The 18,999-nt window shown below is 45.2% G+C and overlaps 1 protein-coding gene across 1 annotated transcript; it reads right to left on the bottom strand.

Annotated features, from left to right (window-relative positions):
• Positions 1 to 45: 45 nt before the first annotated feature.
• Positions 46 to 18,615, bottom strand: tax1bp1a (Tax1 (human T-cell leukemia virus type I) binding protein 1a). The gene is made up of 17 exons (XM_070984471.1): positions 18,494 to 18,615; positions 16,806 to 17,020; positions 13,492 to 13,594; positions 12,775 to 12,965; positions 12,315 to 12,470; positions 9,201 to 9,349; positions 8,591 to 8,681; positions 8,282 to 8,467; positions 7,860 to 8,111; positions 7,520 to 7,711; positions 7,310 to 7,382; positions 6,237 to 6,736; positions 4,155 to 4,241; positions 3,101 to 3,287; positions 2,803 to 3,011; positions 2,097 to 2,179; positions 46 to 1,592 (listed from the first exon to the last, which is right to left on the bottom strand). The coding sequence occupies exons 2-17, from the start codon at positions 16,992 to 16,994 to the stop codon at positions 1,382 to 1,384; spliced, it is 2,859 nt and encodes a 952-aa protein (XP_070840572.1). The 5' UTR covers positions 16,995 to 17,020; positions 18,494 to 18,615; the 3' UTR covers positions 46 to 1,381.
• Between the last annotated feature and the right edge of the window lie 384 nt (positions 18,616 to 18,999).

The following is an 18,999-nucleotide window of genomic DNA, read 5'->3' as shown; positions in this document are numbered from 1 at the left end:
TGTCGTTTCTTCCCTCTTCAACCCAAAGGAGACGTGACAGTTGAATGCATTTAGACAAGCTTAGTTTATTCATAAAGATCTTTGCGGTACACACTTCAACCACCAGTGTGACACTCTCACATGAAAAGGGCTGCATCGGACACATGACACACACGTTTGCCTTGTGATTACTGGGCATGTGCAATTTTTAAAGCCTGAACACAACACTGTCAGGAGTCACTTTGTAATGACAGAAAATAGACAAGCGGTGACATGGAGCCCTGTGGACACACACGCATAAATGGTACTCACTCGTGATGTGGACCTGCACACAAAGCAATGATTTTCTTCACAAGTCTAATTTTAAAACGTGGAAGTACATGTCAATAAAAGTGTCTGTAACTTAGTGTCCTGCAGTCTATTTTCCCAGGGTCTTACTGCAGTAAGACATCATTGGTCCGTCATTCTGTCATCGCCAAAACATGAGGGAAGTAACAAGTAGAAGGCGGGGGTGGGTGTTAGGGTCACAACAGTAACTCACAGATCTCGCCACAACTTATACTCATTTTCATATGTACAGTACATTCAGAATAAAGCCTTATTTAGTGCAGATACATGAAAACGTAGTGCTGATTTTGTTTAAACCATCTGATGTCTTTGCAAAACACTGTCATACGTACAGTAGTACTGTAGTTTGGGAGAAGCCACTTCCCATTCAAGTCACAAAAATCTCCACCACACCATTCGTCAATGATGAACACACCATGCATTTACACTTTAAAAAAATCTTTTTTTCTTATCTCTCTCTAGCCTTTCCAAACTCTTTGAATTGCGTGGATGTTTAGAAGATGAAGACTTCCTGGTCGCTGTAACACAACAGAATCCTACTGGTGAAGATATGTTCAGGGTAGTTAAAGAACGGGGACATTAACATATTGAAATGTTTTGTTTTTTTTCTGGTTCAACCTCCTGCTGTGAAAAAAATTCACCCTTTTAGCTTGAACTGCTGTGGTTCTGAAGTGTTGTGAACACAATAAATGCATGCGCTACAGGCAGTGATTTTGGGACCTCGAAGCAGCAGGAGGAGCGTAAAAATGATACAAAAAAGTTAAGGACCATGGCACTATTCCCGAGTGTTAATGATCCTTTTACCTACCGTGCATTAAGGTGAAAGCTACCCTACTTGATAAACACCTTGGTGGAGTAGCCGGCAAAGAACAAACTGTTTCCTTTCAAAAGTGGACTACATTCTTTCTAACCTTTGTTCAGACTGCAAAAAAGTGCTAATGATTGGATATGAACAAGACAACTTAACCGAATCCCAATCGAAATAAACTAATAGCTGACGACACACATTTACCCATACGCTATGTCAGAATTCTCTGTTTGCCCGCCGCGTCCTTCATTCGATCTGCTCGAAGTTGAGCACGTGGCCGTCAAAGTGCGTGAGAACGTGCCTTTCGAAGAGCTGCTGCTGGCAGTTGAGGGGGAACTGCTCGGAGCAGACAGGACAGACCTTCCAGTGGCTCTCCACGTGTTGCTCGAAGCTGCGCTGCTCAAAGTGCGGTGGGAAGATCACCTCGCATAACGGGCAGCGCTTGTGAACGTCGCTCCTGGAGAGAGACAGGCAGATGTGTCAGTGTTTGTTCTACACATGGCATGTACACACTGTGCACATGCACGCATAGATGTGTAGGTATGTATGTTGTATATACAACTTCCCTTCTAAAACATACATGATCCTCTAAGTGGAAGTCGTAAATGTCTAAATCTGTGTATTTACAGAAAGGTGATATATTTAGATCTGTGGGGATGAAAATCCAACCCTTGGCTTGCACATGGTCATGAAAACTACATCTTAATCTGCAAGTCTGCAGGCTGCACTATGAAGAATTTCTTTTTTATTAGCCTTGTTTGTCTCACCATTGACACAGTGACCGGGTAATTCAGGTAATTCTACATATTTTGGGGTCTCGGTGACCGTCAATGCTCTCCATTTTTACTGACGTCCTCGTCTTTGCTTGCGTAATCTTGTTTCTTCATCGCGTCTTTAAGTGAAACACAAAAAGTCTATTCATCCTAAAGTCGTGTTTTATGCTTGTGGGTTGGCACGCTACCTGGAGTCAAAGCAGAAGCTGCTCCTGCTTTCACTACGTCTGCTGGACTGATGATCACAGGATGACTGAGCTCCATCGGCAGCCTGATGAAACACAAACACAGGAGGATGGAAAATGATGCCCATCTATATTACATATCATATGGGTGTGTGTTGTCATTTCTATTTAAAGAACAACACACTGTAAACCCCCCAAACAACCAAAAGATATACTCCAACAAACTGATCTTAGGTCTGTCCCTTTGCAAAATCTCCCCTAATTACTCTCCAAGCCCTTGTTATCTCTGTCTCTCTGGAGCTCTGAGGGAGTGACGCTAATTAGAGCTTTATGCAAATGAGCTCAAAGCTTCGTTTTTTAAGGGCAAGCGACTAATTCCCTTCATGCAGAAAGGAGGAGCACTCCAGAGATGGAGAGAGAGGGATTACACAAAGCGGGGGTGGGAGGACAAACACTGGGATCACAGTTAGTTTGTATTTTATGCTGCTTTAAAATATGGATAAAGCTCTGCAAGACTACATGTGGAAGGACCTCTGCACTGAGATCGAACTGATGCTGTGATCAGTTATGGTGCTTGCAGAAAACATGTCCAATTAAGACTGATTTTATTCATACATGCATCATCTATGCATAATCCTCTGCATGGGAAACGACATAATAACACCAGCCTGGGTTTCTGTTAGGTGGCAGCGTCTTTGCGTGCACTCACATTTCGTGGCTCCTCCAGTGGATGCTCCAGGCTCTCGGGGGGACTTGTGGTGCGGGAGGGCTGGATGCAGACCACCTCTCGGTCCCAGCCTGGTGCCCCAGGGCCGGGACTCGGCGGGGCGATCGGGGGTGCGCAGGGAGAAGGGCAGGGTGGGGCCTCAGGTGGAGGACGGGACATGTGCTCTGGAGACAGCGCAACGTCCACCCGGTCTAGAGAGACAGCAAAATTTGACTTAAAGGGAAAAAACAGAAGCAGTGTGGAGACAACATGGACGAATGAGTTTTTAAAGTCCTCCCACCTCTCGCGGTGTCAGTGGAGTAGGGATTGCCGTACTGCAACTCAGCTGGCCTCTGTGGCACCAGTGGCGGAGGAGAAGGGTCCTGAGGGTACGGCAGGGGGTAGCGCAGCACCATCGGCTGCCTCATCTCAGCACCCTGAACACCAACTTCCTGTTCCCTCTGCCTGGACATGCAGCGCTGCAGCTCCTGGACGGGGGACGAGACGGATCCCTGAGTGTCACAGTACCTCAAACTACATATTGTTGTCATGTCTTTTAAACCGACGCTTGCTGTTACTCAGCATGCTATGCTGCCAAAACAGCAAGGCAAACATGTTTTTCATTATTCATTTCATTATTTTTTATCTTCTATATATACATTAGTTTTAGAAAAGAGACTGATGAGAATAGCTGTGTGAAAGAAAGTCAATGTTTCCATAGCTAATTTTCACCACTGGAACCACTCGGGGAGTAAGTATTTTCAGCTCAGAGTTAAGTTTCCCTCTACATTGTTTCTGCCCTTTGTGATTATATCTGAAACAAGAGCATTAGTACCCTACTCATTACTGTAATGGGTGTCAGACTCTGGCTCCCTCTGCTCTGGCTTTGCTGATGGAGGCGCTCGCCCTCTCCCTCTTTTACCTCCCTCCTTCCTCTCGCTATTCCCCCCTCTGACCTCTTCTCTTGATGACTTCATTAGTGCGCTGCTATCAGGTTTAACATTTAAACCAGGGTTGGGAAGGTGAAACAGACACGTCGCGTGGCATTTGCACTGTCTAATGGCACTGTACCGATGGGCGAAAGAAGCAAGTATGGATGTATTAATTAGTGGGTGGAGGGGAGTATGGAGAAGGGCAGGAATGGCTACAGAAGGAGTTCATACACTGTACTGAAGTGCTCACAACCGAATGTGATGATACTGCTAGACTTCAGTTCAGAGCCTACATTATCTATCACAAGCTGTATGTTGAGATGCAAATTTCAGGTGGCTTTACTAAAATAAAACTAAGACCTAAAACTGCACTGTTTCATCTGTTGAGATAAAAAAACTGCACACCGAGAGCTGCTGCTTTACCTCCTGCAGTTGCTCCTTGTCTCTGAGGGCCTGAGCGAGGCTGCGCTTCAGCTCCGTCACCTCGCCGGCTCGCTCTGCCATCTGCACCTAGAGACACACAAGGAAAGGAAATAAAAACCCACAATGCACCCTGGAATTACTGTAGCTCTACAACAGATGACTGAATTTCATTAACCAATGAGAAAAAGAAACCATCCACACCAAATAACACTATGAGCAGCAGTGCTGTAACAAGGTCTTTGAGCAGAGGTTGTGTAACATTTGTGTTTGCCTTCTGGCATTAGTGCTTTTTTAGAGTAGCAAAAATTTAACTATTAAAACTACTTAATTATGAGCTGGCTTACTAGTGATGATGAAGAGAACAATGTACAGTAGGAATACTGAAAGATACATGGGACATTACTGTAGCTTCCAATTCCAATTATATATATGTATTTAAATTCATACTTATTAATTCATAAACTTTTTGTTTCAGCTCAAAAACTAACTAAACCAACTCATTATAGATTCACTCATCCCTTCCTTTCCCTGCTTTCAGTCTGCGCTTCCACTCTACTCGTGCCGACTGATGAAGAGGAGTGTCAGTTGGCATCACATAGTCAAGCAAGTGAACATAATATTTGATCAGTTGAGTTCTATTTAGCCTGGATCGTCAAAAAAGCCTGGTGTCAAATGTGTGGTGCTTACTGTAAAACACACAGCTACAGCCACAGAAACAGGGTGCGTGTCAAGGGCAGGCTGGAGGAGCAGTACAGGCTGGAGCCGGCCAGGGGATCGTAGTAAATCTCGGACTTTCTAACAGGACTGACCCTGTGGGATAGTTTACATGACTGGTTGCCTGCTCTTCTCTCATTTCATCCCATTACAAAGGTTCCAAATCCCCTCCTCTCCCGGTTTCTCTTTCTGCTTCATGACCGTCTGTCTGTCCTACTTTTTTCACTCTTAAATTCTGTTCCCGTCATTCTCTTTCATCTCCTTTTGTCCTCTCTCGCTCTCCCCCTCTTTCGCAAATTTACGGTGCAGCATTAGAGGGTTAAGTTCAGGTGAAGGGATTCTGCAACAATGTATTTCTGTGCCCCCGACTCCCACTCCTCTCTCCCTGTCTATTCCTCTCCCTCGCTCCATCCTCTGGGTGGCTGATGTAAACAGCCGTAAAGCATGGCGTTCTGCGGCTGCCTCTCTCGTCAGTCTCCGGGGCCATTAAGAGCGGCTCGGGGCCCCGGGCATTTGCCTCAGACAGGAGACTCTATCAAAGTCAGGGAGAGCCTTATTTACAGCGCAGATAAACACACACTCACTCATGGAGATTAAATGCTGGCAGGACATTCGCACGCAAAACGCAACAGGCCGACATAGATGTAACAAGCTCAGGAGCTTGCATCGAATCACACACACATACCACACACAACGGCTCATGTGGGGCATGGACGCAGAGGCTATGTGTGCATGCGTGGAGTAACCCGGTTACTCTGATTAATGCATACTCAAATAAACACAAGCTCCTCTGTAGGCTCTCTCCGTGAATCAGCATCCATAAGGCTGTTAAAGTTCAAAGTCAAAGCTCATTTGCATAAAAATACAGACACTCAGGACACTGGGCTCATCTGAGATGCCAAAATGTTTTTAGAAAATGAGACATGTTAAAGATGACGAATGAAGGACAAAATAACCAGTGTTTGTTAAAATAAAACAAACTTTAGAACATGTGTAACATGTGACTGATGACAGCCTCAACAGCTAATTCAAGCGACTGGTTTTCTTTGTGTGTAATTACATCCAGTAATAGAAAGGACTAATTAAATGGACTGGAAAATTGACTCGTGAAAGGGGAGAACAGGGATTACAGATCTGAGGTGCTTAAAAAGTTGTGCGCACTGAGGATGATAAGAAATAGAATTAGTGTGAGAGGCTTCCTTTCATAAATGCCAGCCTGCACCGTAGTGCTGTTTTAATCTACACTAAAGGAAATGTATGCTGCGCTGGGGCTGCAGTAGCTGCCTTGCTTAAAGGCTTACACAGAAACGCTGAGTATCAGGAACATACTGATCCCTCATATTTCCAGCCACTCTGTGCACATCTTACTCTGAATCGCTCCTCCTCGTCGGCCAACCGCTGTTTGAGAGTCTCGTTGATCGCACACTGCTCCCTCCACTTCTCCTCCATCATCGCCAGCTCCTCTTCCACCGAGCGAGTCTGTTCCTTCTCCGCCTCCCCCATGCTCCTCCCCTCCACCACATCCCTCGATTCCTCGACTTCCTCCTTCCCCGCCATTTCCACCTCGCTGTCCTCCCGGGCGCTCGGCCTCTCGTTCTCCACCTCCACCCAGCTCGTCATCCTCAGGCTCTCCTCCGGCAGGCTGTCCTTCTTCTCCTCGTTCTCTCTGTCTTCTTTCGGTGTGTCCTCTCCTCGCTTTGTTCCTTCCTCAGCCTCCACCTCGGCCTTCTCCTCTGGCATTTTCTCTCTCTGCATCTCTTCCTTCTCTGTGCTGATACATGCGTCTGTATGTGTGGATTCCCTGTGATTAAGTTCTGGAGTGATTGTCATCTGGGCAGCTTGTTGTAGGACTGCAGCAGCTATATTCCCTGTACAAACACAGAAAGTAAGAGTAGAACACACAAGATTACACAGTCAGCAGGACAGTCGCTGATTCAGGTATTAAAACTGAAAATAAAGTGCTAATTATGGTTATGTCAGCACCATCACTTCTTGCTCTCCGTATGACAAACTCTTTCAATCATACTACTGTAATTAACATTTTTGGTGCAATCGCTATTCGTCACCCAGGCCTCGCCTTGTTGTTTTGAGATGTGCATGTTCGTGTGTCAGGTGAAGGGAGCAACATTAACAGCACAGAAAGAGTTTTGTCCAGTCAAATGAAAGTGAGTCACAACACTTTCTTTTCATTAAGTCACACGATTGCAATGTGTCACTGTCGACTGAAGATACTGTTAGTGGAAAATCTTGTATTTCTAGCTTTCTGCTTGCATGAAGCAACGTTCCTCATTACATGACTGTTTCTTTAACTAGTTTCAGTATTTCATCATTTATTTGGCATCCAAGGGAAACAACTGCTTGAAGAAAGGTAATTATAGTTGACTTAAGAGTACTACAGTATGTGTGTGTGGGAGTGAGTGTATGAGTGTGTGTGTATTTACCTGCTGTTGGTGACTCTGGACTCGGGGTGAGTGGCTCCTGTCTTGTCTCAGTGGATGCATTTCTCTTTGGCTCCTGCGAAAATACACAGAACAACAGGAACGCTGTATCAACACAATGTAATTTCTACTGCTTTAGGCACAAACTGCTCTGTGTGTAGCATTTATTTTTAGCCCGGTCTTTGCATATGAGTTTCATCACACAGTACTCACCCCCTGTGACTCAGCTGTGTTCAGTTTAGCCACCTGCCTGCGGAGACGCTGACACTCCCGGTATTTCTCCTTGTAGTGCTCAGCGGCCATGTGAAGACGCAGCTTCAGCTCCTCCACCTCTCTCTGCAGCTCGGCCTCCGCCTCTGACACCACCAAGATGCTGGGTGTCATCTCCCCACTGGTCCCAACACCCTGGAACAGAAGCAAATTAAGAGCAAATTTTGAGAAAAAATAATGTGGAAAATCCCTCAGGAAAGAAAGGAATTTCTTTGGTTTGCTGGCCTATCATAGCGTAGAAAATGAAAGACACGGATACAGAACGAGGAAGTCGGACACCGACCACTTCCTTCTGTGCAGTGCTCCTCATGCGGTCCAGCTGGCTCTCCATGCGTTGGCACTCGGCCTGGGCATCGGCTAGACTGGCACGGAGCTTGTCAACTTCCAAGCGGGCGCGGTACAGCTCGGTCATCGTGTGGTCACGGGCGCTGGCTGAGTCGCGGAGCTCCGAGGCCAGGAGGGAGGCCTGCTGCCGGGACGCCTGGAGCTGCTCCTCTGTTTGACGGAGGAGCTCACGCACATGGGCCAGCTCTGCCTAAAGACATGAATACGAAAATTAAACAGATGAACTGATTTCGCTATACAGACGCACACATGTGGGTGGATGCTCCCACATGAGATAACAGGCGAGCAATTTACTACTTGTCTTTATATTTTGGCTGCATAGTTCGTTTAGATGATCTTAGCAGTATCATTTCAAACTACCTTGTCAGCCTTGTGTGCCAGCAGCTCTTTCTCCAGGTTGTCCCGCTGGGCAACACAGGCCCTGAGCCTATCCAGCTCCTCCTGGAACTGAGCAATGGTCACCTCCCGGTTAAGCTCCACCGCCTTCAGCATCTGCAGCTCTGCACTCAGCTTTGTGTTCTCCAGCTCGGTGCTGCGCAGGTGTGCCTACACACAGCGAGACAAGAGAAAGAGGAATGGCAAGGTCAGAGTAAAGACACAAAGGCTTTAATCGTCAAAATGCACCTTTTCATTCTTCAGGCCTTTCCGCCCTGAGGAGCTCTCTCCCACCTTGTAGAGGTCTCTCTCGTCCTTCTCATCCTTCAGCTGGCTCTCCAGGCTGTCCCTCTCTGCTGTCAGCTTCTTCAGACGGTCACGCAGGCTGAGACATAAAATGATGAAAATAACTTTTGTGCAGCTTTCTTTGTCAAACATTCCACAGCGTCATCAGATTACACTAATTCTCACATGCTGCTGTTTGGGAGCTAAGGGGGCAGCTTAAGAAGACCTTTCTAATTATGCTATGTGTGTGTGAACAAGTTCCCAAATTAGAAACCATGACCCAATGAATGTCAGCAAAATCATTTTTTGCCAGAAGGCCTGGCTGCACGGTCATGCCTCACCCATCATCCACAAAATCTGTGGAAAAAAATACCAACCCGCAAATTCAGATTTTACAGCATCAGGGATGTGCTGATTGGATCTAATCTCAATGTTTGAGTGAATGATTTGTGCTTTTCATCATTTAGTTCAGCGTAGATGAGTGGAATGATGAAGACGTTGAGGGAGCAGAGGGCAGACAAGAGCTCCTCCTCAAACACAGTCATTTTGACAGTCATGTCTTCACAGAAATGGATGACTTTGGATGATTGATAGTCACTTGTTTGCAGTCTCCACTCACCAATCCAGCTCCGTCTCCTTTTGCAGGCCTCTCTGTGTGACTCCCAGCAGGTCCTCCTCCAGCTGGCGGACCCGGTCCGTGGCCTCTGTGAGCCTCCTCCTCACCTCCTCCCTCTCCTCTGACAGGCCCTGCGACGAGCGCAGCAGCTCCTACGGGACAGAGAAGCAGCTGTGGGTCAGAGCGACAGGTGCGACAGCCAATCGCAGCCACCAAATCAGCAGGCTGAATTTGGCAGAGGGGAAGGAGTGCTGGACAAAGTCAGGGGCTTATGCAATACTCATTTTTAATCACAGATGGTAAAATTTCATGTGACTGTATGTAGTGCGTATGTCACACTGCAGTATCGATTTGTTTTTATTTGTTTTCATACACACTGTATTTGTCTTTTGTACCAACACTCAGCAGCTACTTTATTAGGTACACACACATAAAACTAAAGCAGTCTACGACTTCAACAGCCTTCATGAAGGTTACAATGTCCAGTTTATGCTGCAAATGGTTAAGATTTGCACTACTGGACTAACAATCCCTGCACATGTGCATCTGCACAAAGGTTTGCCAAAATTCATAAATTCATGTAAACAGAGTAAGACATTGTAATGCATATATAATGCATAGCTTTACATCTTGCTTCATTCTGTTTTTTGTTTTTTTTATTTCATTTTAAACAGGCCGTCCTTCTGTTTCCTACCTCTGCAGCCTGTTTCTAGGGCAGTTGTAACATGTGAAATTCCCCTCTGGGGATCAGTAAAGTCTTATCTCATCAATCAAACACGCCAGTCACAAATTATGACTCGTGAGATTTTTGACTGACGTGAAACACACATTCAGCATCTGAAGCTGCTGCAGTGTTCAGACGGAACAAACAGTAAAGCATGTGGTGAATGCATGCAGACATCACTCATCTAGTATCAGCGCATTCCTTTGAACAAACTCTTGCAAGCGTACAACAGATCATACAAGCTCTGTTTTCTGCATGTGAGGCGTGCTGAGGGGATGCTTTGTTTCAACTTGCTGCTCATCAGCAGTGAAGGACATTAAATCATCCATAGCTAATATTGGTTGTGACAGAACAACATACCTCTGCACACGCCCTCCTTTCTCTTTGCAGCATGCACACGCATACTCACTCACGCAAACACACCTGAGAGCAGCAGAAAGACGGACACACAGCTACACTCTCAAGGGCGTTCAGAGACAGGCAGATAGCAGAGTACGGCCATGAATCTGAAGCAGGCAGAGTGCACATGCACACACCAATGCGTACTCCGGCCTGTCTCCCTCTGGGCTTGGCTCTGCGTAGATTACTGTATGATTTTTACGGCTGGCGTTTGGGAAGCACTTTAGCAGTGCATAAAGACCTTATAAAAAGTGTAGTCGTAAAATTAGCAGCCACAAAATATGTACTTATGTTTTCATGTTAAACTCGGGATATTTTCATCAGCGTGGCATGAGCTCACACACCTACTGTAAATGCTCCACAAAAAGAGACACACACCCCTACTCACACAAGTCGTATATCTACAGATGGACATGCCCGTTGAATGAAAAGCAGCACGGTAATAACAGTGTGTGTGTGCGCATGTGTGTGTGTATTACCACGTAATTTATGGCGACTTTGTCCTTCATAAAAAAAGAGCAGCGGACTAACTCAAAGCAGCCCGCTCTTGCTCTGAGCCTCGACCAGAGAGCTGCACTAGGGGGCGATAAGAGACTGGATTCAAACTCACAAACCTCTTGGCAAGTTGGAGAGTTTTCGCCCCCCCCCCCCTTCTGCCACACCGCTCTCTGCTTTCATTGAGATCGCTTGAGTTGACTGCTTTTAGGCATGTGTGCCAAGTAGCTGCTTATCAAATGAGAAACTCATAAAACACTAAAATCCAAAACCTGACTCATCCTGGTGAGTGAGCGCACGGGGAGGGAAGCGAGCGAAAAAGTCGAGGAAATCGAAGCAGAGGTTCACTTTTAGCAAATGATTGTTCTGATTAGTGTTCCCGAATGTATTTTTGTTTACCATGCTTTAACAAAAAAAAAACAAAAAACACCTCATTGAAAACTGTGAGAGAGGAAGAGAGGGCCAGCCGGGGGAGAAAATAGACAGTGAGAAAGCAGTGGCCACTGCATCGCGTGACTGAGTGGTGTTTGTCCCTGAGGCTGGGCAGGGCTCTTTTTTCAGGCAAGCGGTTTTGCGGACTACCCTCCTCTCATTCCACACACAGACTAAAAGGGTTTGCGAGCGGGTGGCATAATGAGTGTGTTTGTGTTTGTGTGCGCGCTTGTGCATGTGTGAATGCACATTAGAAGGGGGCCCTGTGGTGTGGAACCTGAATGTGAGTGTGAGTGTGTGAGTGTGTGAGTGAAGGCGGGGGGGGGGGGGGGGGGGGGGTTCGTGTGCGCGTGTGAGCGTGTGCGTGTGTGTCTGTGTGCGTTTGACGTCATGTTTGTTCACTCTGTGGTTGCGATGGCATCGTCCCTGACGCCAGATGCCCGAGAAAACTGGGTCCCGATTCCGTTCTGGCCCACTGAGTCAGGTCGTTAAAGAGGGAGAGAGAGACTGGCACGCACGCACACGCACACACACACACACACACACACACACACACACACACACACACAAACAAACAAACACGCACACATACACACACTCTTTGTGTGTCTGTCAAACATGGACACTGATTATTCATAAATTCGGGTCTTTGAAGTTTTCAGACCTGTGATCACTGGCGAGGAACCGGCTCCGCACACACATGTGCAAATAGAGACTGTCTGTTTATGTGGACACTCACTCCTGCACATGAACACACTCCCCACACACTTGCATACAAACACACACATGCACAAACACACTGAAACTCACCTTAAGTCTCCGTGTTGTTGTTAGAGCCTTATTTTTGTGTGAGCTGCAAATTCTATTTTGCTTTGAATGCATTTTTTCTTTTTACTTCTTCCGAATTAATAATGATTTTATAGTTTGAGCAATAATTTTTTCCAGTCTATAATGGTAAGTTAAATGATGATGACCACCTGTGGCATAAGGGATGGCGGTTAATCTCAATGTTGGGCAAATACCGTTTGATCAGTTAACTCACTTCCTGCCCTCGCTTCCTCTCTAACCTGGTTGTGTGTCCGCAGTAGGCAACATGTCTCCCTCTCCTGCTCCCTCTCCCTGGCCAGTCGTTTCTGCTCCTCCTGCAGCTGCTGTTTCTCTTCCTGGAGGAGACGCATGGCCTTCAGCAGCTCCCTGCGCTCTTGCTGCGCCTCCTCCACATGCTGCCAGGCAGGAGGTGAGTAAAGGGGAGAGAGAAAGAAAGTGAGGGTACATGTGCATTGAAGATTTCGGTGTTCAAGTCACTTAGTTTTGTCAGTTTGTCAACACTTGAAAAGCTTTATATAAAATTCAATTTGTGTCGATATACTGTGTGCTGTCTCTGTGATTGGTCAGAGTCAGGGAGGGAAGTAGGGAACAGAAGCCCTGGATCTGTTAGGGATCTAGTACCTCGCTGTAGGACCCTTTAATGGGCAGAGAGAAAGACAGAAAATTAAAAAAGAATGATCTCAATTTCCCGTGGTGTACCTCCAGCAGTCCAGTCTTGGTGGTGACGACCAGTATATCTGAGTTGCTGTCGTCCTCTGTAACAGTCAGCAGCTCTTCGGTGGGTGTGGCTGTCCTGAACTGGAAGGGTGTGCTGGCTCCTCTGATGTCACCAGTATGTGTGACATAACAAAACTGGTAGAATTCTCCATCAGATTTAGGAACGTAATAACCTATAAAGAGATGAGTGTGTGTTTGTGTTAAATTCTCTTTATCAAAAAAACAATGGCACACCATTTATACATGTTAGTAGGTCAAACAGCCCGTAGCTACACTGTGAGATCCCACCGGAGCACATCGTTCACACGTTAGGCCTGGTTCTCCGGGACGGAGGACTAAGCACAGAACATCCAGCAGCCAACCGGTTTTACTGACTACTGACACACCACAGCATGCTCTCATATTTTCACTGTGTAATATCTGACCGTTCCAGGCCCAGTAAAACCAGTTTGCAGGCCTTCAACCTGCATGTGTGTGTGTGTGTGCTTTGAGAGGTGCTCAGGTCCCAGGCCGCCGTTTGCGGTTGTGTTCCCTTATTAAATAAAAGTGCTGGTTTTTATATGCGCCGTAAAATGGAGGAGTTACTTTGGAATACCCTGGGTCTGTATAGTGGTTTACATAGTCTGTGTGTGTGTGTGTGTGTGTGTGTGTGTGTGTGTGTGTGTGTGTGTGTGTGTGTGTGTGTGTGTGCATGCGTACCTTGAAACACCACAGTCCTGTGCACAGTACTTCCTGGTTCATAGTTTTCAGGCATAGGAGACCAAAGAAAAGTGTAGTAATCTCTGGCTGTGCTCCAACCCACCTGAGGACATAAACCACAACGAAAATGTTGATCCACAAAAAAAAATAGTGCCTGACTGGACAGAATGAAGATATTATGTGAAAAGGAAAAAAAAAAAATCACAAATGTCACATGATGTTTTGCATTAATATAAAATGTTAATAGCCAGATGACATTTTAATGTCTTTCATCATCACATTTTAAAAAACACACTTGGTAAAGACAGCTGGAGGACTACATACAACGTTCAAGGCAAGAATGGAAACATTTAAAACCATGCCCCCTCATTCTTCCACACACCTCCTCTTCCTCCTCTCCTTCCCCTCAGTTCCTGCCCCTTTTGGGCTCACACAAAAGAGGGGCAGCAAAGGTGTGAGAATGGGGGGCGGGGGGGTGTGCAGCTTTGTGTGCGTGCACACACATGCAGAGACTCGTGAGACGGCAGAGAACAACCCACGTGGAAATGAGACGAGCGGGGGGGAAGAAAAAACGAGAACGAGGGAAGAAAAGGTGAAAATTTTACACAAAATGGCAAGGGAGATGTAATTCCGTGGATTTCATGTGTTGTTAGGTGACAGATGATGAAAGGGAGTTGTGAACATCATAACTCAGGTCCTGCGTCGTAAATCTGTCGCACACAACCGCACACGCTCACGCACACACCTCATTTCAACTCACATGTGCGATACATGTTTGTGACGTTACATAACTGCAGTTCAGCTGCGGATAAGTCAACCACCTGTGGCACCATGGGACATTTTTACATTTTAAAAATGGAGAAAGTGGTGCGAGAGAGAGTCTCTCGTTTGGACAGCTGCCACATAGTAACAGGATAATATTACATGTTTAGACAGTTGGTTGACTATGCTATATTGGAAATTATAGGATGCGACAGACACTGGGAGGGGTTTCTTACTTGTGTTGGATTTTAAAGGACCCATAACTTTCAAATATTAAAGAATAACATGCCTGTAAATTCTTACCATGTGTATATAAAACCATTTATGCATGTTTAAATAAACAACAATCAAATTTACAACTAAAAAAATCTGAATTAAAAAAAAAGACAAAGAAATAAGAATAGGCCAATATCTGACAGTAAATCAACTGAGCTACTCAAAACATTTGTCAAAATGTCTGTTTTGATAATGCTGTTGCATGATACCTAATTGTAGTGTTTGCCTTATCAACCCATTACGCTGAGTATAATGCCACTCCAAACAAATGGTAATCGTCAGTGTGAAAACCTGGGCCAAGAACATTCTTTCCACATCCAACAGCATCTCAGTGAGAGCCCAGGCTGCGATGGACCCCTGCCAAGTTTGCTTGTGTGCTCACGTGTGTTTGCTTAAGAGAGAACAGACATAAATAATTTCGCTAATTGCAGAGTGAAGTTGACTGACATTTGGTTAGGTATGGTGTGGCATTCCAACACGGGAGTGATGTTATAAAATAATCATAGGCAAAGCAGCTATCAATCATTCAGCCAAGGTGTGAGGGAACAGCACGATGACACGTTAATTATACACTTACACAACGGGTTTCTCCCTGCTGCCCCAACAAACATGCCACAACCAAAAACCTCCACGGGGCTTTTTTAGGGAGTTGTGTGTGTGTGTGCGTGCGTGTGTCAGCCATCAAACTAAACTAAACCAGGCTTTCACTGGCCAAACAAAGGAAATCTACAAAGCAATTTACAGGTGATGTATGGATAATGCTGTTAGCATGCTGGAAAACAAAAGAAAACTTGTCCAGCTTGATTAGATTACACTCTGTTAATGTTTACTGTGTATACACTGCATGCAAGTACTATTTGAGGGCACCAGCATCTAGGAGCACGTTTGTTAAACCAGGATCCTTTTTATTGTACTATGACCATTTTCAGCCACTAGGGGGTGTCTGTGCACAACTCAAATGAGCAGTGCCTGTCTGTGCAGTCTGAGTCATCCTCATGGCAAGTCTGCTTTATTGCTCAGTGTCTCTCTCTGAAACAGGTAACGCCTATGATGTGAAAGGTAAGGGGGGGAAATGCTCTCTCCCTGAGTCATCTCTGCACAAAGGTTTTGCCTCTGGGAGGCAAAAAGACTTAAATGACAGAGGACTTAAATTTTCATTAACATGTTGATCATCATTGCTCAGCGAAATCTAATCAATCATTTTTAATGATCCACCAACCCGTTCATTTTGACAATAAAGTGCTCAACCATCCTGACAAACTTCAAGCCAAAAAACATGATTTATTAGCCTCAGTGTGGTGACACAACTTAATTTCTATTATATCCAAAGAGGACAATTATTATTTGGAAAAGCAAAAACAAATACTGACCCCTTGATATATGCCCCACTGACAAGAAGATGAAATAATCACGTGTTGAATGGTTTCTCTCTAATAGAATGTATTCACACAGCGCCAAGATTTTGCCAGAAATAAATAGACAAGTATCTCTACTTATCACAAAAAGACAGACATGTGCGTCAAAAGGATTAATGGAGCGCAGTCTGCTTGTTCCCTGACATGAAGCGGCGACCATCAAACGGGCTTCATTAGCGTGGATTACAACAATTAAATTTTCCAATTGACTTTTTTCCATATAAACCCAGCGTCTTTATTCCTTTTTAATTGAGCTGGTGGATTTGAAGTCAGTTCTTAAACAACAATAAAATGTTTGTCTTTTGACTTTACGAGACATTAAGTTTCCTAGTTCACATTTCCTGTTAATTACGTGTGAGATTTGATGGCCTTGATAAAAGAGCGGAGCGGAGGCTGTTAGCAGGAAGCAGAGGGAAGACTGATGGAAAGACAGAGGGGAACGAACAAGTGAAGTGGAGGGAAAAGAGGTCCTAATAAGAATCAGAGTGGTCCATAAAGAGCACCAAATGTTTGCCCCCCAGCGAGACCTGCTGCAACCAGCCCACCATGTACACTCTTCCTCCTCCTGCATGCGGAGCAACCACACCAAAGCTTGTGGTGAGGTACTAGGCATGTAGTGAAGAGCTCAACCATTAGTGTCAAGGCGGATGTAAGTGTTAATGCGCCAACTGCAAATCTATAGCCAATTAATAAAACCCTAACACATAATCCATATCACAAACACTTATGTAATAGGCTGGGAGTGGTTCCAGTCTCCAAATTTCTCTTTGTAACATAAATGATTCAGATGATTTAAAGTCTGGTGCTTAATTGATGGTGCTGGATGGTGTCTTTGAAGCAGTTGTGTTGTGCGTGATGTACCTTGAAGATGCCCACCCAGTCTTTGGGGTGGGGGGCGATGTAAGGTGTCAGTGTATAGCGACACTCCAGGGGGGCCTGGGGCAGGAAACTCTTCCCCACATTCTGGAAGATGACATGGGCAAAGTTGGACGTTTCCATGACGCTCATGCTGCTGCCCGGTGACGAGTCCACCACCTGGAACGATGACATTGTATCCTGGTGGTCACTTCATTTGTCTGTAAGACAAAAGAGCAGACGACAGAGAAGCTGAGTTTCACAAACAGCAGAGTGAAGGAAAGGGAAAAGTCTTTCTTTCAGGGGCACACACAGAACAAAAACACAAAATTAAGTAAAAATGGAGAGAAAAACCAGCCTTCCAGTGGCTTTTTGAGGTTCCACACCATCTCAGACAATATATGGATTAAGGAAAAGACACAGCAGAGAAGTGGAGCATATACAGCATATAGCCACCTGAAGGCAGGCGTATTCCTATGTAAAAACAAGGGTGTAAGGATAGAGGGCGTTGTGAAGACCTCTGAGGCAACTTTTTGATTTTGGGGCTGTATAAATAAAACTGACTTGACTTAAAATAGGCCCATTTTGCAGAGCAAAAACCTGTCGCCAGTCATGTTACAATATTTCTTGTAATCTGTGTTTGCTGCACAAAGAAAGCTTTTGTTTCGTATATTTGACCATTAAAATAGGTCACCAAGCAGCTGGTGCACCGTCCTAAAATGACATCAAGCCTGGGAAGAAGTGCGATCTTAGTACATGTATGATTTTGAATTCAAGACTTTTGCATCAAATGGAGTATTTCTATAGGGTCGTATTGTACTTTGACCTAAAAGGGAACGGCATGATTTTTCTTGCCAAAGTCAACTGACTAGTCATGATGAGAAAGAGCTACTCAGCCTGTGAAAACAGGGCATCATGTGCTTTATGTGGCTCTGGAGGAGCTATGTCAAGTCAGAGATGGTGATGGCATGGTGAGTCAAAACCTCCCCTAACTTCACAGAAATTTAATACTAAATAGCTGGAGTGCCTTATTAAGTAAAGGATACATTTTTCATGTAACTCTCTTAACTACATCACCTTGATGGTATTGCTAAGATGGCTGGAAGCCACTGTATACCAATCTACCAAGACACCACCACATTACTGTGATTAAGCACCATGCAGCTGCCTTTGAACAGCTCAGGCTGAGCCTTTGGTGGTGGTCAGGATTAGAGGAAGAGCAGGCGTGAATGTGTGTGTCGCTGCTTGCAGTCATGCAGCTGCTTTGCATCACTGTCATCTTTTCCTGGATGAGAATGAAGCTAAAACAACAAACTCCCTCCTGCCCATCATTCTTTATTCAAAGCAACGCTGGACTCCTCTGTAAGATAAACGAAAGTGAAACAGACTAAGTCATAACTGATGCTCAGTTCAGCTAACCAGCTAACATAACATCGTCTGCACACTGAGCCACAGAGACCAACGCTGAGTATATGTTTCACGACGCAGCCAACGCACAGTTATGCCATATAAAACGAACTCAATTAGCCACAGGACAGTCTTATTTACGGTGGCTAGGCAGCTAACATTAGCTTGTGAACAGGCCATGTCGTGTCAAGTCACTGGCTAGCTAAACATTATCCGAGTCGGCCAGCTAGCTGGCTGACTGACACGAAAATGACAGGCTGTAATTTAGCTTGAAATCGAAAGAGTACCCTTTTCATATGAATTCCACTTGCGAAAAAGAAGGAAATTCCGCTGGACAGGCCGATGTTTTTGTCACTGTCCCCGTTGTTGTCAAAGCTCTGATGCGTCTCTTCCTGAAAGAGCAAATGATGCTGAACTTCCGGGATGCTGAGCTGTACCAATGATGCTGAGGACGCCAAGTTTGGGAAGCAGGCGTCTCTACAATTAAGAAGGACTCTATTAATTACTTGAATCACTTAAATCTGTTTTACAGTTCAGTTCGTTTGCTTCGTACATGTATATCCCTGCTGACTTAAAACGATTTCTCAGGACAACAGTGGAGATGTTCAGCAGAGTCGAGCTGTGCCATTCATTGCAAAGCAGAATATATAGTGTACAGTCAATTTATCGTTGTTAAATAAATAGTTTTTTTGCGTTTTTAACAATTAAGAGAGGACATTGCACTCACAGAAGCGGCTAAAGGGAATTAAGTAGAAACACAGGATATCCCGCCTTTGCCTCGTTTCTATTGGCT

This window comes from Chaetodon trifascialis, chromosome 17 (assembly GCF_039877785.1).
Source record: "Chaetodon trifascialis isolate fChaTrf1 chromosome 17, fChaTrf1.hap1, whole genome shotgun sequence".
In the NCBI taxonomy this organism is placed as follows: Eukaryota; Metazoa; Chordata; class Actinopteri; order Chaetodontiformes; family Chaetodontidae; genus Chaetodon; species Chaetodon trifascialis.
This window is presented reverse-complemented; position numbering and strand designations above follow the sequence as displayed.